Source organism: Arvicanthis niloticus, chromosome 21 (assembly GCF_011762505.2).
Source record: "Arvicanthis niloticus isolate mArvNil1 chromosome 21, mArvNil1.pat.X, whole genome shotgun sequence".
Taxonomy (NCBI): domain Eukaryota; kingdom Metazoa; phylum Chordata; class Mammalia; order Rodentia; family Muridae; genus Arvicanthis; species Arvicanthis niloticus.
In genome coordinates this window covers 50,575,540-50,600,250 of record NC_047678.1, presented here as the reverse complement: position 1 = coordinate 50,600,250, position 24,711 = coordinate 50,575,540, and the positions used below count along the sequence as shown (strand labels likewise).

Sequence of the window (24,711 nt, the reverse complement as noted above, 5' to 3'; positions counted from 1 at the left end):
CATTAAAACTACTCTTGTGCTTTGAGACCATTAGGAAAATAAGGCCAGTTAAAACTCAGCACTGTGAGACTATGACATTTAATCTGATAACTCAGGCAGCTTCTGGTCCCCTAGTAGGCCAGTGTCATGGCCAACCTGAGCTGAAAGTGATTTACATCCTGAGCAGGGATGGGACAAGAGGTCCACATACTACCAGGAGTCACATGCAACTTCAAACTTATGCACTATTGGTCTCTGGATTTTCCCAATATGTATGTGTGTGTATATACCAATAGTATCTGTATATATATATACACACATATATATAATAAAATATATCATATATAAAATTTAAAATAAATAATAAATTAATCATATATATCACATATATGATACATAATGTATATCATATATTATAATAATCATATATATGATATACGATTAATATTTTATTTACTTGTTTTATTTATTTATATATTTATTTTATTATTTACTTATAATTTTATTTATTATTTATGATTAATTTATTCCATTATATATTAATATATTCTAATATATATGAATAAATTAATTGGCTCAAAGTGGTTTACATGCATCTGAAGAAGCAGAATCTAGGATGGAGGAGGAGTGGGGAGGGGAACTGATCTACAGAAGAAACAAAACAAAAAATACACCCCACTAAAAACAAAGACAAACAAATGAACAAACACCTGGAACCAGTCTGCAATCTCCTACCAGGGACAGGAGTGATTCATCTTTTTTTTGGCACCTGTTCCATTCCAATTTTATGTAATGAATGCATGTTGCTTGTGAACAGAGAATACAATTAACACTTACAAGGGAAATGAGAGCACCATGGGCTTATGACACCGAAGTAAAGTCACTGGACGTAGACCTCTTCAGGGACACCATCTCTAACAAAGGTGGCTGATTGTCTTTCCATGCACTTATATCAAATGCAGAATTTTTATCAAGTTAATCAGAAGTCCCATAACCATCGAGTCTACCTGCGGAGTTATTGCACATCTCAAATTGTTCTCCGTTGTCTCTGCCAGAGAGAATAGGAAGCTGCAAGCTCATTCAGTGTTTCTAGAAGTTACCATGCCACTCCTTTGAAAGTGGATCAATAAAGCTTTTTATTAGATTTTTCTCCCAGGTACACAGCAGTCATAATTAACAAATTCAGCTGTCAGTCAAGCTGGAGCTCATCAAATCTAAAGGCCACAGAGTGTGTCCTCCGACAGCGCTGTGTATGTCTTCCTGAAAACAAGATAATGCCAGGCAAGTGGGAGGCCTATAAATATTGCATTCAAGAACACTGACATTGACCTACACTGTCTGACAGAAACATAAAGCATGGATCATGCTGACAGATTCTTCTGAGGTTTTATTCCCAAAGGTAGCCAGCTTCAGGCCCTGAGGACTCTGAAAGGCCTTACACCTATTGCTACTGTTCTTTTTACCACACAGGAAAGGCTAGAAGGCTTTTTTTCCCTTAGCCTAGTCGAAACATTGGTCTGTAGAGCTCAGACAGATGAACATGTCTTTCCTTAAGCCAGAGACATTTCCCAGAGTTGAAGATTCTTGTTACTTTTTAAACTCACCGTCTCCTCTTGAGTTGCAGAAGAGTCCTAGGCACACTCACACAGCACCAGGAGGAAACCTGGCTTTCATAGATCATATATGAGGAGGATTCTGAAAGCACACACTGAGAAAGGCCCAGGGCAATCGCTTTCCTAATACTGCACGGGATCACAAGATGGCGCTGTCACCACAGCAAAGTGCTTAGATCCATCCCTGCCTCGGAACTGGAATCCCTGGCAGAAACTCACCTAGGCCCAGGTGTGGCTCCAGGTAGGATTGATGCCCTGTCCTGGTTCCACACTTGGGGATGGTTGTATAATCAAAAGGTGTGTTTTCAGTACACCCACACCACAGGAAAGCCCATCTGTAAACAGTTTTCACACTGTGGCTCTGGGTGGCATCAATTTTTTTTTCCTCCATAAAGAATATATAAATGAGGAAAATAAACTGTATTTAAAACTTAGGAACATTTTTTTTCTTTTTGGTCCATAAATTCTCCAACAGACACTCCAATCATAATTTTCAAAATAGAATTTTCAATTTTACTATTAACAGTTCCTTCCATCCAATTCATCTGGAAAGCCCTGGATCAGCACCTCAGCTGTGCTGTTCAGCTTCCTTTTGTCAACTTGACACAAGCTAGCTTCGTCTGAGAAGAAGAAACCTCCATTGAGGAAATACCTCCATCAGTTTGGCCTATAGGCAAGTCTGTGGGGGGATATGGGAGGGGCCAGTTCCCGGTGGGCGGGCCATCCCTGGGCTGGTAGTCCTGGTGTTACAGAAAAGAAGGCTGAGCAAGCCAGTAAGGAGTAAGCCAGTTAGCAGGACTCCTCCTGGCCTCTGCTTCAGCTCTGATTTCCCCCAGTGACAGACTCCAATTAAGCTGAAATTATCCATTTCTTCCCTAAGCTGCTTTTGGTAAAGGTGTTAGCCACAGCAATAGAAGCCCTACCTAAGGCACAACGGCAGAGGTCAAGCAGGGAGAGTGGTGATTTTCCAAACAACTTACTACAGCACAACAGTCATGTAAGGCATGATGCCTGGGAGTTCACTTGCTGGGCTGTTACCCCCAAAGGTTCCTTTCGTCCCCCTTAGACAAGAAAGTCTAGCACATATTCACTGAATCCTGGAGCAGGGGAACCCTAGTAGACAAGTTAATGTGATGCTCCTTTTTAAGTGGATCAATAAAGTTTTTTGTTCGATTTTCTCTAAGGTACCTGGCAGGAGGCTGGGGGACGGGGTGGGGGGGGGGGGGAGGGTGGGCTTCTAGGACCTTCCAGTTGGGAAGTGCAGCAGGCGCTTCACCCATGACTCCAGGTGGAAGGCTCACACCTTCCCTGGCACCTGCCCTGGGAACTCCTTGCTGCCCCCACACAAAGCGACTGTACTTTCACAGTTTTGAGCTGGAGGACAGTGACATGGCTGAGAACTTCTCACAGGTGGTGGGTAGAATATACAAGACGGTTGTCAATGAGTAGACAGGACAAAGCATGGTGGTAAGAGTCACACTGTCACTAGTCTCCAGTGAGGTCTTGAGGGATCGTTTGACAAACTGTCCCATAGCTCCAGAGACCCTTGAGAAAGCATGTATTAGTAGCTGAGGTCGAGAGAGATGGACAAGGGCACAAATGGACTCCCAGGCATTGCTCCTTATGTGACAATTGTGCTGTATCAAGTTGTCTGGAAAAGCACCTCTTCTCCCCTCTATCTCCACCCTTGTGCCTTGGTTAGGGTTTCTATTGCTGTGGTGAACATCATGACCAAAACACAACCAGCCTTGTGGTGCACAGGCGGAGGCAGGAGCTGGGCTCTAGTGTTCAACCTTACCACTGTTCTGCAGATATCATCCTGTTTGTTACTGAGGAAGATGCTGACGGTCATAGTGACTGTCTGCTTTTGTCCAGCATCACACAAGACATGAAGTTAAAAGACTGGAAAGGGAGAAAGACCTGGAGAGACTAGCAGTAGCCAGCAACTGAGGACAGAGCTGGCTAAGAGCTCTAGGTTTTAGCAACCCTGACCTCACCCTGTACCTCAGCAGCCTGCTCACTGAGCCCTGACCTCAATTGTGCCTCAGGCCCACAGCAAGGTCCTGGTGAAGCAACTGGGACTCACAGAGGTTAACTCCAAGGGCTTTACTGCAGAGGAGCTGAGGTGTGCCCCCCTCATTAGGCTGCGGTCCACCCTCTCTGCTCTGTACACCCATCTCTCTGTGGCTCTTTGCTTCCTTCTGGAACTTCCCTATGTGGCACACTCAGTGCCTCATCCTGTTCCTCCACAACTCATCCTAGCTGCTGGGTACCAGTTGTGATAGAGTTAAGATTGACTGCCAGATTTACAGGATCTACAATCACTGAAGAGACAAGCCTCTGGGCACGTCTGTGATGGAGTTTCTCAACTGGGTTAACTGGGGTGGAGAGACCCACCCTAAATGTGGGCTGGAGTCCCAGTCCGAATTTAAAGGAAACAGAGCTGAGAGCTCCTCACTGTTTCTTAATGGTGGATACAATGTAACCAGTTACCTCAAATAAACTCTCTTTGCTTCCTTTGCTTCTGTCTGATACTTTGTGCAGCAAGAAAAGTAAACAATGTACTTGAAATACATATAGTGTCCCCAGGGGAGTCTCTCTCTCTCTCTCTCTCTCTCTCTCTCTCTCTCTCTCTCTTTGGTGGGTCTCTGGGACTAGCATTCAGGGCCAAAGAACTACAGGCCCGGGGACCATTCGATAAAGCCCGAAACGCTGCAATGCAAACCTGTTTTTGAACAACCACCTTTCACTCCCTAACTTCTGCTCAGAGCACCCTGTCTTGTTCTTCATCAACTCTACTCCGACACATCTTTGGAAAGCTTGTGTCCCAACCTCCTGCCTCTTTGCCTTTGCAAGCCCCATATCATCCCCAGTCAGCTCCACACCACAGTTCCTCAGACTCGGAGTTTAGTGACTGGATTCCAACCAGCTCTCTCCAATACCCTCAGTTCTATTCTGTGCCTGCCCCTCAAGCTCTGAATACTTTCCTTACACTTCACCATGTTTGAACCTGATGATTCTCAAACCTTAGGGTATACTGGAATCTTCTAGAGGGTATGGCTAAGTACACAAGTGTTCTGGCTTAGCAACCTGAGTTGGGCACAGGAAAGCACATTTTTACAAAATCCCGGAGAATGCTGCAGGGGGGGACTACACTTTAGAAGAGTGGCTTTGAGCTATGCTCAGCTCTGACTACTTATTACAGTCACCTGGGGAGCCTTAGCAGCCAGCCAGGCCCAGCTCTGCCTTAGCCTAATTAAATCTGGTGTTCCAGAGTGAGGCCACCGCAGGCTTTTAGAGCCCCTCAGGGATTTTGATGCATAGCCCAAGACCATCTACTGCCCTACAGATCCCGACTTGCCCTTATTTCTTTGGTCTCTGGCTGCAGGAGACCCTCTGTGTTCTCACCTTGCCTAGCAGAATCACAGGCAGACCTACGTCAGGGCATCCATCTGCAGTTTCCACTGCTGATCTTGAGCTGCAGAGCACACACAGATTAGGGGCCACAGAATCCTATCCCCAGCGGCTGAAGCAGGGTTCTTGGGGCGACTGCACTCCAAAGCCCCTGATCATCCATGTCAACTTCCCCAGGCTCCTAAGTCTCAGGTGTGGTGTACAATACACAGTCATGGCTCACTGTGTTAAAGCATGGAGCTGCTGGGCCTCTGGTCACAGCTGTTAATAGGCAACCATGATTTCACAGCAATAATTTCCAAGGCTGAGATAATCATCTGTGTTGGCTTTGAGGTCAGAGCAAACACATGGGAAACTTGTCTGCAGTCATTATTGTTTGGTAGACTTTTTAAGGTCAGTTTTATTTTTGCTTTGGAATTGCTGAATAAAAAACTGCGTTTATATGATATGACATGGTGATTTAAAAATATGTATACATTGGGGAATGAGCAAACCAAGCTAACACACATTACTTCACATATTTACTGTTTTGAGGTGAACTTTCTCAGCATTTTCTTTCAAGTAGAATTTATTGACTGAAGCAGGCATGCTTATCTGAGGCTTCCCTTTTGGGGTTTTATTACGTATATGCAGCCATGTCTGAAAACACTAAATGGAAAATTCTAGAAACAAATTATGAAACTTTAAGTTGTTCAATATGATGAATGGCTTGATTAGATCTCTTGATGTCCACTGTCTGTCCCACCCAGGATGTACATGATATTCCAGCCAGTGTGTCTGCACCACACTCACTACCTGCTTGACCACCTCTGGGGGAATCACAGCATTTGTTTCTAGGACTTGGAGAATAAGAATAGAAATGGTGTGGCCTCTTACACACTGTCGGTAGAAGTGTGAACTAGTGTAACTACGTTGAAAATCACTCTAGAGGTTTCTAAAAGCACAAACAAACAAACAAACAAACACCAAACTAGAAATAAGATACTATATGACCTACCTCTACCAGATGTGGGTGCATACACAGAGGACTCTATATCTAACTACAGAGATACTGTGCATTCAAATGGCTTCCCTTGTCACAGTAGCTAGGAAACAGGATCAGCCTATACACCTCTCAGCTGAGGGGTAATGGATAACTACCATATACACAGTGGAATTTTATTCAGCTGTAAAAAGAAAAGAAAATTGAAAATTTCCAGAAAATAGATGGAACTGGAAAGATATACAGAATGAAGTGACCCAGGCCCAGATAGCCGGATACTGTATGTTCTCTCATATGTAGACGATGGCTTTGAAGTTCTAGTTGTTTAACTTGAAATGTCTGTAGAGATCTGGAAGTGGCAAAGGGGCCATACAGGAGGGAACTAGAGGCTGTAAGTGGGGTGGGGATGGTGGAACATACACGCTAAGGAAAGCGAGGGAGGGACTACCCGAGCGGAGTGGTCTCCTCTCCGTCCCAGGTTCCCACCACGATGTAAGTGTCACACAGGGCCAGGTACCTTCAGATTGAGGACTGTGAAAACGTGAGCCAAAAACCCCAAACTCTTCAGTTTCTCAGTTATTTTTTTGTAGGGATTTTTCCAGAATAATGGAGCCGCAGTGAACTTAGGTGAAATGGATGAATCTGTTATCTCTGTGCGGTCAAGGCTGGAGCCCCCATCTCTTCTTTCCAGTGCACACTGGGTGCGTGTGTGAGTCTTCACTCAGTGTTTGGGTATCAGGAGCTTGGCATGAATGTGCAAGAGGATGCTACTTGCTGTTTGTCTCCTTCCCATCGGAACTCCTCATTCACAAATCAGAGATTGTTGGGCCTCTTCCCAGACTCACTTTAATCTCACTCGTAAGGATTAAGTCGTGGTCTTAAAGACTTTCCTCATCCTTCTTTTAGAAGGTGTTGTAAAAGGGAAAAGCATTGTAATGACATCATCATTCATCAGCCCTGTGCACCTTAAACTGCATCTAAGCTATATCTAAGATGCTGGAGTAACTCTAAAACACAAAGAACCATGAAACCACAAGAAACCTAGAAACCAAGTCAAGTACTAAGGCAAATTAAAGGAAGTCATATTTACACTCTCCTTGCTAAGTATGCAAGCTCTGTCAGTTATACAATGCCAAGTACCTTCTCTGTGAGGATGGACTGCTAACGTGCTTGAGAACTCAATCACCACACCTAATCACCAGTATACCACAAGAGAATAAATAGCATGCTGTTTCTAATGTCTTAGCACTGTTGGGTGTCAGAGGGAGACTGGGAATGACCTTGGTTTCCTTCTCTGGGAACTGTGAACATCATCAACCATGAGAAGATAGAAGGCAATGGGAGTAGGTAGGGAGAATGACTTCAGTAAATGGCACAATGGTGCCTGGACAGGAAAGAGACAGTGAAGTTTGAAGGCATTGTCCTGGTGTGGGAGCTGTAGCCATGCCCTGGACCAGCTAGTATGGTTACCTGTAATATGCTATGGTGCTCCAGATTGGCCCCACTGTGTGCCATCTGAGGAAAAATAGAGGCATCCTTGGGTATGCTACCTTAGCAATGTCCTTAAAGAGTGAACTCACTGTCTAGGTTCACTGTTTACCAATTTCAATCTAACACTCCCAAGTTCTGCCCCCTAAGAAGTTAGCTAGATAAAAAAAAAATTCACAGTTTTCAGGGCTAATCCAGATAGCATGTTTCTCCCAGGCCCTTTGGTCTTTTTCTTTGCCTCTGTGACTTCTGCCTTCTGTAGACTCAACCTGGTCTTCAAGATGATACAGTGAAGCAGAAGAGGTTACTAACTTACAGATTCGAAGGTGGAATAGCAGAGCTTCCAGTCCTTCATTAGTTTAATGAGTCTAGCCTTCCGGTGACTCCAAAGGAAAACATGCTCCAGAGTGCAAAGAGCTGTCAGGTTTTCATTAATGCCAAGAAGCAGGGTGCCAGTGGAGAAAACGTGGGTGCAGAGGCGGGACTCAGTGGTGAAGACAAAAAGACCTCTTCCATCATGTACTCCAGGGAACAAGTCAACCATGGCTTCATCTTCAGAATAAGTGTCCTAGAGATTTTCAGCTCATTCTCGCTGCCCTTCTAGAAAAGCCCTTGAGCAGTACCTCTCTCCTGTTTATCCCACTGCTGATATAGACCTACGTGGTCATGTTTGAACAAATTCAGAGAGCAGTTTCCGGATTTACCACAGAGAACCACGTGGCCTTTAGAATCAGGAAGGTTCATTAAAGCTATCTAATATATCAGTTACATCACCAATTCATTGGTTCTTTTTTCTTTTTTCTTTTTTGTAAGCACGTTTAAAATTTCGGTAATTTTGAAACACCCAAGACATTATTACCCTCTGTGATGAACATTCATCAAAGCAGGTCACAAATACATTTCTGTATCTTAGCTTTTTTTATATTCCACATAACAATGAGACTATATTGTATGTATCTTTCCAGATCTCAGGTATTTATTTTCCTTAGCACAATGTATGTCAGTTCTAGCCATTTTGTTGCAAACGCCAGACTTTTATAACAGATGTATAATATTCCATCATTTATATGCATCTATTCATCCATTGATGGACACTTAGATTGCTCCCATATCTTAACTGCTGTGAATCACGATGACAAAGAAGATAAATTTTAATAGAAACAAATTAATAGATGTGCTTCTGGTATATCAAGATAGACTAAAACACACACCTTTAAGAAGGAATATGGCTATGCACTTTTAAGAGCCTTAAAAGTAATAAGCTTCTCAGTTTTGATCAACTAGCGGTACCAAAGAGGAGAGCAGTGGGCCCACAAATCTGAAGAGGTCATCAATCAAACAGAGAAAGGGCTTTTTTTTTTTTTTTTTTTTTTTTTTTTTTTTTTTTTTTTTTTTATAAAAGGGTACATTGTAGGATTTTCCTGATGACCATCCAGGCTCGCTGTAGTGACTGAGTTTCGTGGGCCTTCAAAGTGGCATGACTCACTGGATCCTTCAGTTCTGCTTCCTGGAATCCCAGGCTGACTGCTCCAGGGATGGAATCATCCCTGTGGTTCAAACAGCCATGGGAAGACAGAGTTTGTCATCTTCCTCTTGGGGAGAAAGATGTTTTGAAAACCATTGGTTCTTAATCAATCTTCCTTAGACTATGGGAAAGGAGGTATCTCTTCCTAGACACAGACTGACGGGAGTCCATCAGTGAGGTCCCTTCTTGTCCTGGCCATGTTCTTGACTTGCACTTACTCACTTGAGCTTCCTAAGGAATATGAATTTCCTTGGCTTAATCCTTCATTTCTGGTTGGTTACAAAACACCGGCAGCTTACTACTGGCTCACCAAACCCATCTGCATTTCACCATCAGCTGGTCTGGGCAATGGTGCAGCAGCTGGCTGACATGGCTGAATCATAAAGGCATTTCTCAACCATCCCTGGGCTGCCCTGTGATGGAATACATTTGAGTTTCAGTAGGGCAAAGCCAGTGTCGAGAGCAGTTTCTTGTTGGATGTAGGAATGAAGGGTTAGGGCATTATTAACTCATACGACAAACATTTATTCTTTTGTTTTTACAGGTTCACCTGAGAATTGAACTTAACAGGATTTTATTTCTTGGAAATGGTTTTGTGATTAATCTTCTAGCTTCATGGGCAGGGTCTTGCAGCCAACATGACCATTCAGGCAGTTGCCAAGGACCAGGGGATGGAAGAGACCCTCTATGAGACCTCCTGTTCCCAGGCAGAGTTTTTACTACCTTTGATCTAGCCACCCAGGCTCTCTCTGTATCAGTTACTTGTTTTGTAGCTGAAAAAAAAAACAAAACAAAAAAAAAACAAAACAAAACAAAAAAAAACATTGACAAAAGAAACTTAGGGAAGAAAGGGTTAATTTTGGTGGACAGTTTGAGGGTTCCGTCCATCATGGTGGGGACTTTATAGCTCTGAGAGCTTCAAGTGGCTGCTGTCATAGTGTATCAGCAACCAGAGGGCTCAGGGGAAAGCTGCTTGTGCTCACTTTGCCTTCTCCTTCCTGTCCAGTCCAGGACACAGTCTGTGCAGTAGAACTGCCTGCACTTAGTCTTCCTACCTCACCAAACCTCATCTAGGTGGTCCTCCTCAGCCTGGCCCAGAGATATTTCTCCAAGGTTATTATAGATTCCATCAAGCTGAAACTCAAGATTAAGCATCCACCTTCCCAACTGTCTCCTAGCAAGGTCATCATCACCTGGCGCCTTTCCTGAACACAGGCCCTTGATGGGACTCAGACAGGCAGTCGACTGAGCCCCAGCTAAGTACCCTGTTGCTAAGTACACACTCACAAACAGTGTTCAGTCCCAATAATCAAACTTCTAAGATGGTTTAGTAATGGTCTCAGTTTTCCACCTAAGAAATGCCATGCATGGAAGGAGAGGAAAGCCTCTCTTGGCTGTAATCAGAACAGAGCTGAAACTTACAGGACCTCAGGAGAATCTAGGCATGAGTGATTTATTATTATTATTATTATTATTATTATTATTATTATTATTGTTATTATTATTATCTTTTACATCCTGACTGCAGTTCCCCTTCCTCCTTTCCTCTCAGTCCCTCCCTGCAGTGCTCCTCTGTCTCCCCCACTCATACCTCCCTATCTATCCAGAAAAAAGCAGACCTTCTCCCATGGATATCAATCAAACATGGCATATCAAGATGTAGTAAGATTAGGCACCTCCCCTGGTATTAGGGCTGGATGAGGCAACCCAGTAGGAGGAAAAGGGTCCCCAAAGCAGGCAAAAGTGTCAGAGACAGCCCCTGCTCCCACTGTTAGGTGTCCCACAAAAAGGAGTGATTTTTTTCCCACTTGTTTGTGAGTCCCTTGCCCAGGCTGGCTTTGGACTCATATGCTCTTTCCTGAAAACTACCAGCACTGCTATAGCCAATGCGCAGATTAAAGCACTGCTCACACAGGAAGCAGAATTCTTCAACTTGGCAGAATGCTAGAACCTGGAGGATTGAAAAGGCTATGGTAGACCAGAACTCTCTAGATCCTCCATCAGCTGCTGGGGTGAGCCTGGCCCTGAAGTGGGAGGCTGCGTAACTGTTGTCTGTGGCTGTCCTCTACAGGGCTCATGGCAACCTTCCATGTTCAGAACAGCCTGGAAGAAGGGTTGCTGGCCTCCACACAAGCCTCCATGTGCTGCAGTTTCTCAGCAGAGCCAGGGGGTGGCTGGCGGTTTGAGGCTGATTTATTTCACATCTTATCTTACACAGAGGCTCATGCCTCTTCCTTTGTTCAGCTTGGCAAGGATAAGGCTTTGTGTTTTGGTGACCGTATCCAGAATAGATACCAGACGTGCAACGCTAGAAACACTGAAGGTTGGTGGTGAAGTTGGTGAAGCCAAGTGAACCCTCTGTCACAGAGCCCCAGCATTCCAGATGGGACCAGTCACAGCTTCGGCAGTGACTCCTTGCCCTCAGCATTCTATTTGTCTTACAGCCCAGCAGACAGAAACGTGAGTTGAGACAGGGTTGGGAGAGCCCTCATATGGTGTCCCCTGGGATTCAGTAACTAGAGCGGAGCCAAGGAGCGTTGCTGACTCTTTTTCCGGGGAGAGCTGGTGACTTAATCAAAGCAGAGAGGATTTGATTTTTAAACCTTTCTGCTCTGTTCAATGTTGCCAGCCTTCCATGTTCCAACAGAGAGTTCCACTGGATGGGAAGACATGCCAAATGAGGCACAGAGAAAAACACAGCTGTGATTTAGTCATTTGTCACTCGTAGGACCCTCCGTCAAGGAAGTGAACAGGGTGCTCGAGATAAAGCTTTTGTCTTTACTGGAGACTTCCACAGTGCTCGAAGCTCCTCTTCTCGATTTTTCCTTTGATCGTTGTTTGGCTGACCAAACGTTACCATCGATTACTTCTGATTTATTTTAATCTCTCCCCTTTGAACTTAAGTGATCTAGTTCAGTGAAGAGGAGGTCACTGGCTCTCCACTCATCTGGATTCACCTTGATAACATCATCGATAATACAGTTCAGCTGCTACAAGATTCATAATGCTAAGACATAACTCCTGGCTCCTGGTGTGAATGCTGGGCCTGAAGCTGCTGCCTCGGTTCTCAACTGTGACCTTCCTATCTTGGTTCCACAGCTGGGATCCTGATATACTCTCCAGGCAGGTAATGATGCCGGTGATGATGCTGATATCTGCTGTGCTGAGAGAAGAGGCCGTTTAGCTGCTTCCCTGCAGGGTCTCCCTTCACCTGCTGTTCCATTTTACAGCCCACTTACATCCCATCGACACCGACAGACACATAAGCATGTTCCTCTGCAGTCAGGCACGAGGCAATCTGGGAGGTGGGCTCCCAGAGGTCCCAGGCATGGTGCATTAGGTAGTGGGCCAGCGGTTTCCCATCCCAGAAAGCTCTTCACCTCATTAGTTTCTCCCTGTACAGCAAAATGCACGGCCATCTAGGTTAGAACAATCAGGGCAGAATTGCCTGTGGTTGCAATGGGAGCTGGGCTAGATTCCTGAGGCTTTAGACAATGCTGTTCTGTGAACTGTGGCATTTTAAAGTAGGGCTAACAGGGATGGCAAGTGCGTTTATCCCACGCCTGTTTCTCTTGCTTTGTTCTGAATGAGAAGTAAGAAAGGCATGCAGGTGTCAGCCTTAGATCCTTAACAGTCTCCAGGAAGCTCTTCTCTGGGCTTAACAGCAAAACATAACGCATACAGGGAGTAAACAGAAAGTGTATTTTGCTCTGCTATGAGTCCTGGCAGGGGCTTTGACAGTCAAATAGGATTGGAGAGCCGACGAGTCTTTTTATCTGTAAAGTTAACACATTGGCCCGAGACTTAGATTGCTGAAGTGACCAGAATAGGAGGGCACATGTGGAGGGATAAGCAATAAATTACTGCACAGGGATATTATTGATTTTACTATTCATTCACTTTTCATCAGATCATCCATTTCCCTAATTGGGAAGAAGCTTAGCAATCAAATGGGTAGATGCTGACTGGACTCCATGTTCCTGGGCTTCGGTAATTGGTTTCTATGGATTCCCAGGTTCAACTCGATGTTAATTGCCAACTGCCGGCTACGGTGTTATGTCTGAGATTGGTCCTTGAAACCTGGTTTGCAAGAGGTGGGAGGAAGGACACTTAACCACATCATGTCAACCTAGAAAGAAGGATGAAGGTGACTTCGCAGGCCTCTTGATCGGTCCAAATCCTGGTCTGAGGGCAAGGTAGAACCTGCCAGGCAAGTGTAGACTTAGCCTAAGTTTGGTTCATCCACAGATGTTCTGGCTTCCTTCTGCTGGCGGGGGTTATACCCAGCTCGTGGCATTTGGACATAGAGATCTTTGGGCTTCCAGAAGCTGTAGGGTCTGAGATCTGTGGCTGGGAAACTGGCTTCTGGAGAAAACTACAGTAAGTAGAGGGAACTATTAAGAGTCTGGGATTGTGTCTAGATGCTGTGTGCACCATGCTTCTATGTGCCTGTCTTCCTCCCTGTCAGAATTCCCACCCTTGAGAACACAATGACAAGGTTTGACATTCAAAATCGAACCTTTCTGACGCTCAGACTGCTGTTTAAAATTAAATTTTATGGCTTCTCCACACCTCATCTTGTAGATGCCTAGTGACTGCCTTGCTCAGCTCACAGAGCAGTAAGCATAAAAGATGTGAACAAAATGGCTGGCCCTCCTTACCTGCAGGTTCTGTACCTTCAGACAGAACCATCCGTGGTCAAAAACATTTGGGGAAAAACAATTTAGGAGGGTGAGACAAGAGGACAGTGAGGTCAAGGCCAACCTGGGCTACATAATTAGACTGTTCAAGGCCAACCTGGACTACATAATTAGACTGTTCAACAAACAAACAAACAAACAAATCAGTACTCAACTTGTCCAGATTAACTACTTACATAATATATGTATTCTGTTAGACATTATAAACAATCTAGAAATGATTTAAAATAGATGGGAGGGACACATACAGATTTATATGATAAATGTGCCATTTTATAGAAGGTATTTGAGTAGCTAAAGATTTTCCTCTTCATGTAAAGGAAAGATATTGGCACCGATCCCTCCCATATTGTGTGGCCCTTAGGAAATCTCGTGTTAGATGGCATTTAGGTCTTCCTTTCTTCGACTGAATTATTCCTTTTGCTCAGAATGTGAGATTGTTTTTGTTGTTGTTGTAGTAGTAGAAGTTGTTGTTGTTATGTGTGTGTGTGCAAAGGTGCCCAAAGAGGCCATAAGAAAGACTCAGATTCCCTAGAGCTGGAGCTACAGGTGATTGTAAGCCACCCAAAGTGAATCCTGGGTGCTGAACTCGGGTACCCTGGAAGAGTAGCAAGTATTCTTAACCACTGAGCCATTTCTCTGACCTCAAACTCATGATCCTTCTGTCTCTGCTTCTTTGGCATATCCTACTGGTAGGCACCAGCACAACAGACATGAGCGTAGTTTTTAAACTGTATAGGTTTTCTGTTATGCTAAGGAAAATTGCTACATTGAAACTAGAAAGAGAACACTGTGGACACCTCTGCAGTACACACACAGATGCTGTGTTTTAAACATAGTGGTCCACCACACCCACCTCTGATATACTCAATAAGCAGAAGGGCCATGCCGTGCTAACAAGTGCTCCTTAAGAAATCTCCAGATGCAGATGTGACCTGGGTCACTCCTGTGGTAGGGACATTTACTAAGAAGCACCAGCTTTTAGTTCAGAGTCATAAATCACATGTTGCATTATTCAGAAACTGCCTGCTCGATTTTAATACCCACCACACAGCCAGCCCTCCTTCCTCCCTTCATCTCAACGTGAGATCATTTCTGCCTTGTGGCATGGGGCTACCGACCTGCAAGGCCCTGAAATTGTGTTTATTCCATTCTCCAAAATGCTGCAAAAATAGTAAGGGTAGTCAATGGTGATTGATTAATATCAAAACGCAGATAATGCTTGTGATTGCAATTTAAAGAGGAATGTTCTCCACTTTGATTAATCTGACCCTCTGGGCCACCGTTAACAGAGAGGCATGTTAGAATGCTAATCAGAGAATAAATGCAGACAAGGAAGCACCCCACCCCCACCCCAGGTGGCCAGCTCTGCCTGGCCTTCCCCAAGGCTACCCTCTGCTCTCTTACCACCTTTCTCACTGAAATCTGAAACAGGTCCATGTCAGAGCAGCAGGTATGACTGCTGCTTCATCCCTAAGTGCTATTTGGTGGAGCTGTTACCACGGAGCATCATGCTGACTGGTACTCAGAACACTGCCCCTGGTAATATTAAAGCACTGGTGAGTTAGCTAAGTAGTCACAGATTGTTAAGCAGAGACCTTGCAAGGTTAGCCATGTCCCCCACCTGCCAGCAAGCAGAAGGTGAAACAGAAGCAGGCATGCATCTCTGTCCTGCTCTCCAGTGGTGCCCCTCACCAGCCAAACTAGGAGAGCTCCAGGGCAGCCTCCTTTGCCAACGTGCCTGGCTTTTCCTGCTTTGTGGCCATCCTGGGGCTTCCTAAGTACCACACCCCACCCTGCCTCCGCCCTGCCCCTATGCATCCTTCCACTCTCTCCTTGTTCTCCAGTCTTACATCGTAAGCCTGCAGAGAGGGTTACCACTGCCTTCTGATAAGGCCTTTATAGCTCAGCAGGTTCCACGTCACTCTGATATCTCTGATATCGGAGCGGCAGGTCTCTGAATCTGAGTGGCAGGGACAAAGTCCACACACCAGAGCCAGGAGGTTTGTCTTCTGGTTGTTCATACAGAGTCCTATGTGTTAGGATAGTTTCTGTCCCTGTTTCCTGGGGAGGCTGGAGCACAGTGCACAGAGGTGATGGAGAGGGCAAGCAGGGGGATTGGGTTCTGGGCAGACCTGTTGCTGGGGGAGGGGGAAGGGGAGAAGGAGGGGATGGAGGAGGGGGAGGGGGAGGAGGGAGCAGGGGTAGGATGTCCAATCACCTGCCAGCTGCAGCTACATCACAAAGTCTGTCCAGAGATTCAGGTTGTGGAAGCTGGTGGAGCTAATTGCCACCACCTCCCATGGCTCACACTTAAGCTAAAAGAATCACAGTTGTAAGTAAGAACATTTTAGACCTCAGCTGGGAAGAACAGCTCACAGAGAAGAGAAAGGCAGGGACTGTTCCTTGCACATTAGGCCAGACTGATAACTTGGACAGCATTAGTAAACACAGCCACGGAATGTGGGCTCTGGGGAACATTCCAGAAGCCTTCTTCCTTCCAAGTTAACCCAGATCCCAGAAATGCTTGCCCAGAACCCTGAATAACAAAACTGACGTTTTTGTTTCTTCTTTTCCAGGGGATTCATGCTTCAACATCTTCACTTGTGTTCTGGGAGAGCTGGAAAGTATGTGTCCATACCCAGAGATGGGAGCACCTGGGCTTATGGGAGCATCTTAAAAGGGAGAAGCTGCTGGTAGGATCTTGCTGCTACTACAGTTCCCTTCACCTATGTAGTATGCTGCTGCATCCCCTGCTTAAGCACTGTTGCATGTAGTGCCGGGACCAGCTGCTCTACTAGCCCCTCCCAGCTTTCCTTTTGCTCCACCCACCTTTGCTCCAGGAGGTGACCATGATACTAGACTCCTCTTGAGACCTTTGAATCCAAGGATAAAAGACACTCACACACACACACACAGAGGCACACACACACACACACACACACATACACACACACACACACACACACGCACACAGTTTGTTTTTTTACAACTTGCCTTCTAGGTCCAATTGTTGGTTGCTTATACCTCCCGCCTGGAAAAGTGTGCCCTTACTAATTTATTATCTCTGTCTCTCCACTTGCCCTAAACTTCAGTTGCTAGTCCCACTGAGTCTCTACCAAACTTACTTGGCCACGCACCTGTAGCAGAGGCCTTAGCTCACCCAGAGACCTCACATGGTTGTTATGTTCTTCCTCCAAAGCATAGCAGAAAAAACCTCCCTCTCCTTCCTTGCGTCTTCCCGTTCCTCCTGGGACCTCTAAGTCCTGCCTATACCTTCCACCCAGCAATTAGCCCCCCCCCCCCCAGCTTTCTTTACTGACAAATCAAGAACCAACTGGGGAAAAAAGACCTTAGCATCAGAACCACCCTTTCAAAGCATTCTAACTTTTTTTGATAAATGTTTTAGAAAGATTTGTTTTATTATTTTATGTGTACGGGTGTTTTGCCTGCATGTATGTCTATGCACCACATGCTGTGTAGTGTCCAAGGAGGACAGAAGAGCGCACTGGATAGAGTTACAGATGGTTGTGAGCCACATTGTGAGAGCTGGGAATGGAGCCTCTGACCCAAGAGCAGTCAGTACTCTTAACCCCTGAACCATATTTTTATCCCTGTCTTCCAATATTCGACAGATAAAGAAGCCATCACATACGTCCTTGGATCATTTGCTCAGAGGTCAGCACCATCTGCTCTGACACCAGCCTTGGCACCTACTATAGATCCTCCCTTATTTCAAGGTCAGAGAGTGTCCATCAGGGACCTTAGCACCCCCAAAGCACCAGCAGAGTCACCTCCTTCTCAGTGTTGGATGTGACAATCACTGTACCTGTTCTCTGAGCTTTGATGCCCACACAGAAGCTCTCCATTCATCTGCACCTAAAATCCCGACCATTCTTGTTTGAGGCTCTGCCTTCTTCTTTCTCTACTTGAATGGGTGTAATGCCCTGTACTCTTCTGCTCACTGTCTTCCCCCCTCTTTGATACTGTTCCCTAAGTGGCCCCACTGTAGATATGAGAGCCATTCATGTTGTGGTTTGTTTATTTTATGTACTTTCTTTAAATTATGAGAGGAGTATCTTTATCCCTTTTTCTGTCTCAAAGCCAAAACAAAACAGCCCCACAATTGAGGTACATTGATCATGTCTGTGGCTTTGCTGTCTTCTCCACAGTTTCTAAAACTGGATTCTTCTCTTGCATAGGAAAACTTAACAACCAGATCCAGCACAAGAGAGAAAAGCCTGGATTTTCCTCACACTTATCTCCAGCAGACATGGAGTTGAGGTCATAGCAGGAGCTTGGGTAAAGAGCTTTGCAGGCTGATATAAACACCATCAGGAGATCCCTGCTCCAGGCACAGGGTTGTGCAGTTGGCTTTTGCTGGTCTGCATCTGGCAGACTCTCACTTCTTACTGCTTCCCCACTCACCAATGTCCAGCTGACAGCCTGGCTTCCTTGTTTGATAAATCAAGACCAAAATGACCTTCCATGTGTTCTCTGAAGAATCACAAGACCCAAAAGGAACCTTTTGTCCCCTGTACCTTCATATCCAAGAGGTATATTGACCACATCCAGAACTTGCTCACCACCCTTCACTTCTGCTCTGACATGAATTGGCTCCAGGTCAACCACTGTGATGATATCCCCTTTGGAGAATGACAGGTTTTCAAGTGACCCTGAAAGACAATAGTTGCCACGAGGAAAAAACAAAAACTTCAATGATTGAAGTTACAGTCAGAGATTTGTAGCTAGTATTTCTCTAGGTAAATGAAAGCTTTAAGTAAAAAAAATTGAAGTAAAATTTGTTAAATATGACACGAGACAAACAGCGGTCTCTCAGTGAGCACAGAAAAATGACCAAGATGGATAATTGAGCAGTTCAGCATCTTTTATGGTATGCAATTCACTTTAAAGTTAAAAATATTTGAAATAATTCTTTTTTTTCCAGAAGTAGCCATCATAATTTGTCTTGCCTGGTGGGCAGTATAGCCACCTCTGTCATTTCCAGCAGTGAGCCCAGTTTTCTGTGTTCTTAACGATGCAGGCTACATGGTAGATGGCCCTCTGGTACACAGGTGGACTCCTCACTAACCATGGGAAACCCCCTAGAGCATTGACATGAGTTTTTTTTTTTTTTTTTTTTTTTTTTTGTTATCATCAAACCAACAAAAGACAAATTTTCAAGCTCACATGCATCCACGCCTTAGACTTCCTGTGTCAAATTGCTATAATTTCTCAGCAGAGTGAAAAATATTCATTGCTCAAAAATAACATTTTCCCTTTTCCTAGGCAATATTGGTGAATAGCTCCTTTCTTTCCCAGACTTCTGTCAAATTAAAATAAATGAATAAACCCTTCGAACAGCAGAAATATGCCAACATACAGCAAGGAGCATTGCTAGGTGGTATATTTCATTCTGCCCATAGCTAAGGAAAATACTTTGGCAAAATAAATATATGTCTTCCATAAACAGAACATTTTTCTCTCTCTCTTTTCCAATGCTCTACCTTCTTGGGAAAGAGATTTCTTGTCCTCTTTAAGTTATGGTATGTTTAAAAGTAATAAGTGCAGTTGTTATTTTTCTTTTTAACAGGCAGATGATTCTGGTAGAAAAATACCTGATTCTCCTTAGCCTAGCATCTCCCAACAGAATCTAGATAGAACATGACTCCCTTCACCAACTCCTATTCCTGAAGTCTTGAGATCACATTTCCTTGGAATTTGGTGGATTATGTTTCTTCTGGTCCCTTCAGATACCGTCCCTCTCTCTCCTACCTGAATAGTTTCCCTCGGTCACTTCCACTTGTCTGGGCAAGGAGTTCTGACTTAAGGAATTGATGTAAGAATCCCAAGTTTGCTCCATGGCAGTGGAGTTGTTTTCATCCTGCAGGGCATGGTCAGCAAGTGCTCAAGGCTGTGAACAGACAGCAAAAAAGGTCTCTCCGGACCAGGCAATCAGCCACCCGATCATGACTCTGACTCTGAGCCACAGGTCACAGGGAAAAGGAGGAAGTAACTAACTTGCCAGGAAGAAAGTTCATTGGTTCAATGACCAAGGGTTGGGAAGGGTAGGGCACCTGACTGTTTTGGCTGAATGATTTTCTGAAAAGGCTCGCTAGGTTTTGTTGGGAGGCTCTTCTAGATTAGAGAATCCCAAGCAGTGTCATATACATCACCCAAGTGTCCTGTCACAGTGCAGGTTCTGATCCTGAAGGTGGGGTCTAGTCACTTGCATTTCTGGTGAGCCTCTAGACGATACATGCTGGTTCTTAAACTACTTTTTGAGAAACAATGTACAGGGGATGTTGTGTTTTATAAAAAGAAAGAAGACAGGGATATGTTTGGTGGAGGTGTGGTATGGTGTGAGGATAGGGAGTGCCTCTGCAGGCCCATGCTGAGACATCCCTTCCCCCTGAGGTACCAGCCACAGGATGGGTATAGTATAGCATAGTTTATTTAGGGCATGGGGAGGATAGTGAGTCAGGCACACTTGGCTGTTGCCAGGCAACCGTGAGGGTGGGGCCTAAACTAAATTCCAAGAAGGGATGCCAGTTTTACTTGGGTTATATATATTAGTGACTAACTCTGCATCACCAGTATTGCATGTGTCTCAATGAGGAATGAAAGCAAAGCACTTCCCCTTGGACACAGAGTGAGTCAAGATTTGAATTCTCTACTCCCATGTGTGTCTTCCCTCTGTCTGTCTGTCTGTCTGTCTGCCTGCCTGCCTGCCTGCCTGCCTGCCTGCCTATCTGCCTGTATGTCTGTCTGTTGTATAAGTCTGACTGAATCTGTGACTGCTTAAAGGCTGTCTGGTGAATCTGTTTGTCACTGTATCTGTGTGTATGTCTGTCTGTCATATGAACTATGTGTAAGTGGTCTGTCTACCTCCCACAAAGGGTTTTGCTCTGCCTTTATTGAACAGCACAGGGATCATCACATGGCGGGAAGGAATGGGATCCTTTACAGAGACCTTTAACAGAGTTTTACAAGAGGTTGAGTCACTGGCTGCAACGGCTTCCTACTCATCAGGTAACAAACATCGTTGTTTACCAACCAATGGATGGCCACTTGCAACCTTTAGGTAGATTTTAGAATGCTGCTTTCAACTCCTGTATTTGCTGCTCTAAGTAAATGATACACATGTATTGTCTGGGCCAGGGTGTGGAAGAGACCATGATTTAAGATGACAGCTATGCATTGGCTTAGGTTGTAAAAGTTGATTGCAGGGGAAATCCAAACAAGAAAGCTTGGTTGTTACATTGTCCTTTTAAAAGCAGGTTAAACCAATAGTTTGAGTGCACAAGTAGGATAGCAGTCTCAGGGTGACTACAGGGTGTATTATTAGTGAATACAGGGTGCATTATTAACTCTGGCTGTGAGGACCAGCAAAAGTTCTAGTCTCTGTGAGGTCTGTAGATCAGCACCTACATTACCTGAGACACAGAATGCAGGTCAACAAGCCCCTCCCAACCTGTCAAACCTGATTCTCTAGGTATGGGCTCCAGTAGGGCCTTGGATGGACAGCGTCTCTGACATCTATCAGTGTGTTGAGGATGCACCCCCACCCCGGGCATCTTGAACCAGAGTCCTCATTTAAGCAAGTTCTCCAGCGGATGGGGGTAAACATTAGATGTGGGAGGTACCGCTGCAGAACTGCTCTAGAAGAGTAACCATGGCCATGAACACTTGAGCATTTAAGGGCTGGCACATTTCAAACCCCAGGGACTCTCTACACCCTAGCTACTTAGAGTTGAGCATTGATTAACATCCTCTGCCAGAAAGGAGGTCCTAGTGGGCCACCCACCACAGCCCACCAGGGGCACCTCTTCCTTATTTAATTATAAGAGTAGTATCTACTGTGAGAATAAAACTGTAAAGAAGAGATGTACAGTTCCCCACACCTCCCCTCCCAGGAGAGGCTACCTCTGATAGTTTGGAAGTTTCTTCTCTCTCTCCTTGTATGCGTCCTTCAGAAAAGTTAATTTTACTTGACATCATCAGAGCCAAGGGAAACTCCATTTTCCCAAATTCTTGCAGTTAGACAAAAGTCAGCAGTTCTCAGGAACATGGGAAGCCAGTTTCTTCTATCAAGAGGAGCCAGTTCCCTTTATCGTTGGCAGAAGGGACAAGTGGCTGTCGATGGTGTCTATAGTATGCTGAAGTGGATGCTGGCCTCTAGGCTCCTTCAGTAACATGAGTATCTGTTATACATTTCAAAGTCCATGCTGGCATCCTGGCTCTTCTCAGCTCTTGCATCTTCTACCCCTAAATTGCAGCTCATAGGCGTTCCTCCCCCCCTCTTCTTTCTCCTTTTTCTCTTCCTCATCTTCCTCCTCCTCTTTCTCCTCCTCTTCTTCCTCCTCCTCCTTCTCCTTTTCCTCCTCCTCTTCTTCCTCCTCCTTTTCCTTCTCCTCCTCCTCCCCCCTCCCCCTCTCCTTCCCCCTCCTCCTCCCCCCTCCTGCTCCCCCTCCCTCTCCCCTCCCCGTCCTTCTTCTCCCCCCCCTCTCTCTCTCCCCCTTCCCTTTCTCTCCTCATGTTTCTGCTGTCCATGTTCAGTCTACTACTTTCTCTCTCTGCTCTGGACTCTGTCAGATGTCTCTGGATGTTCTCTTCTTTATAGCCACACTAAAAACCATTCTTCTCAACTCTATTGAGAAGAATGTATTGCTTATTACATGGAGCAGCCATGTAATCAGTTTATACAGATATTATTTTAGGCTTTAAAGTACTCTATCAACACAATTTTAGTCCCTATAAATACCTAAATACTAGCCACCAATAAACTGTTTCTTTTTTTTTTTGTACTAATGTTAGACAATAGGCCACTTAAAAATTTTCCGTCTATATGTGCAAAGGAGATCTTTATATTCATCTCACTTCTTTTGGAGCAAGTCCTACCAATGTTAATTATAGTAATTACTGAGCTAAACGATTTTAATATTTCTGAGGCTTTTGTTATCTATTGCCAAGCTGCTTTACAGAAAGTTTTAATAGTTGAAACTTTGACTTGTGTATCAGGGTACCCATCTTCTTCTCCAGCTTTGAGAACTGCTGATTTTGGATATGCTAATAAGGTAGGGGCTAGCCTGGCATGGTTGTTTTCCTGTTTCCTCTGTGGTGATGGGCCTTCATTCACTATGAGGCCCTGCCACCATGGGAAAAGAACTAATGGGATTCAGGCATCTGAAGGTCATTTAGCTTTCCCCACATATGTCCTGGAGCATCGGACACTCACGACCATTAAACTTTTCCAGCTCTCTAGAACATACCTTGAGATAGTTAATCCCAGGCCAGATATCATCTAATCCAGGGCAACATCTGGATTTGACCATGCTCAGAGGCAACCGTTGTTGTCTACCTGAACTGCTCCCAGAGGCTTCCTTCTTACCTGTGGGTTTTACAGTTCAGGTGTCAGATAGGCCTCTAGTAAACCTATAAAGTGTGTGTGTGTGTGTGTGTGTGTGTGTGTGTGTGTGTGTGTGTGTGTGTGACAGGCCGATAGTCCCATCGCCAGGTGGACAAGCTTTGGTGAGGAATGAGGGCTTGGCTTATCTCCAGCTCCCTGCTGGTCAGATGCCATCAGCCTGTATTGACTGTTTGGTTCTACCAACACCCCCACTCAGTTCCCTCTGCATGTTCTTTATGAACCTTGCACAAGATTTAAGAGGACGTCACCATAACGTTAACATTTAAATTTATTTAGACTTCCCGTGGCATGTGCTTAATACCAGGTTGCTTGTTTCTTTCTAAGGCTAGGTTAGAGCTGGCATAGGCTCCAAATGTCATTTGTCTTTTACCTCCTCTTGACCTCAAAGATTGTGGGCTGGCCTTTTCCAGTCCACATATCTCCTGAAAGAGCCACTGCAACACCAGGGCTTGTGCAGGTCTCTGCTTGAGCCTGACAGAAAGGACGAGGTCCAAGGGACATGGTGCTAGTTTGGGGAGAATAATGAACAGAATCTGCTTTTCTTGGATTGATTATTAGAAAGATGGAGAAGTCACGACCATGGGGTCTAAGTGATTGTTACCTAGGAGAGGACTTCAACAGTAGGACTTCTTCCTGTTGTTCAAAGGTCATTAGAGAACAGAAATGACAGCCAGTGCAGCAACCCCCACGGTTGCTGACCCTCAGTCTTATGCTTCTCAGACCACAACAGAGATCCATGTGTCTGCCCCTTGCAGGTTAAAAAGCTATAAGGAACCATTTGAGTTATTTGTATTCTTTTGAGACAGGGTTTTGCCTGTCTCAAAATTTGTCAAGTTTGGCCTCACACATGGCTATGACCTTGAACTTCTGACCTTCTTGCCTCTACCTCCTGAGTACTGAGATTATTGGCATGCACCGACACATCTACTCGATGCAGTGCTGGGCATTGCACTCAGGGATTAAGAGCACTAGACAAACAGCAGACCAGCTGAGCTGCAACCATAGCCGTAGGATTATAGTTCAGTGCTCTACAGATTTGTTTATAAATGAATGGCCGTGCTGCTCATAGGGGTCTCCAAAAATGATATATTTTCAGCAGTGTTCTCCTAAGTTTTTCCTGCACATGCCCAATTGTAGTTCATTTCCTGTTGCTGTAACAAAACACCCAAGACTGGGAAATTTGTAAAGAATAGAGTCTTATTTTGAGGCTGGGAAGTCCAAGAGCATACCATCTGCAAGGATTTTGCATTCATCTAAACGTGTTGGAGTGCATCTCCCGGGGAGACAGAGTCAGTATGCTAGGTCAGGATTCTCTTCCCTTTCTTATAACACCACTAACATCAAGAAGCCTCATCCTTCCAGCCTCTTCTAATCTTAGTTGCCTCCCCAACAAGGCCTTTCAATGATTTTGGAGATTAAGCTTCCTTAACGTATGAAGAAGAAAAGACGACAATCTTTTCAAAGAATGGCTTTTTGAAATGCATTTTCCTTGTGGATCTTGACCTCTCCTGGAAAGTTTCAACCTAGTCCAGAGAGGGGAGTCTTAACAGAGCACTGGACTTCAACCCACACTGAGTGTT

General features: G+C 44.9%; 1 protein-coding gene and 1 long non-coding RNA gene across 4 annotated transcripts in view; one reads left to right on the top strand and one right to left on the bottom strand.

The window, feature by feature from the left end:
• Positions 1 to 19,609, bottom strand: part of LOC117693849 (protein THEMIS3-like) — a 48,804-nt gene extending 29,195 nt beyond the window's left edge. Inside the window, exons 1-2 of one of the 2 annotated variants that reach the window (XM_034484614.2) lie at positions 19,477 to 19,609; positions 18,243 to 18,377 (exon numbers count right to left, since the gene is read on the bottom strand). In XM_034484614.2, coding sequence (XP_034340505.1) covers positions 18,243 to 18,377; positions 19,477 to 19,564 — 223 coding nt within the window. In that variant the 5' untranslated portion in view covers positions 19,565 to 19,609. Of the gene's footprint in view, positions 1 to 18,242; positions 18,424 to 19,476 lie in introns of those variants that run through there. The other variant, XM_076917255.1, reaches the window with a different exon arrangement.
• LOC143435321 (uncharacterized) lies at positions 9,028 to 19,176 on the top strand. 2 transcript variants are annotated; one of them, XR_013105514.1, is made up of 6 exons: positions 9,028 to 11,461; positions 11,906 to 12,128; positions 13,017 to 13,148; positions 13,250 to 13,381; positions 16,281 to 16,397; positions 17,904 to 19,176. It is a non-coding gene; the product is annotated as an uncharacterized LOC143435321 (long non-coding RNA). The 2 variants fall into 2 exon arrangements; XR_013105513.1 differs by lacking the exon at positions 13,250 to 13,381 and having other exon boundaries at positions 13,017 to 13,211.
• Positions 19,610 to 24,711: the final 5,102 nt, after the last annotated feature.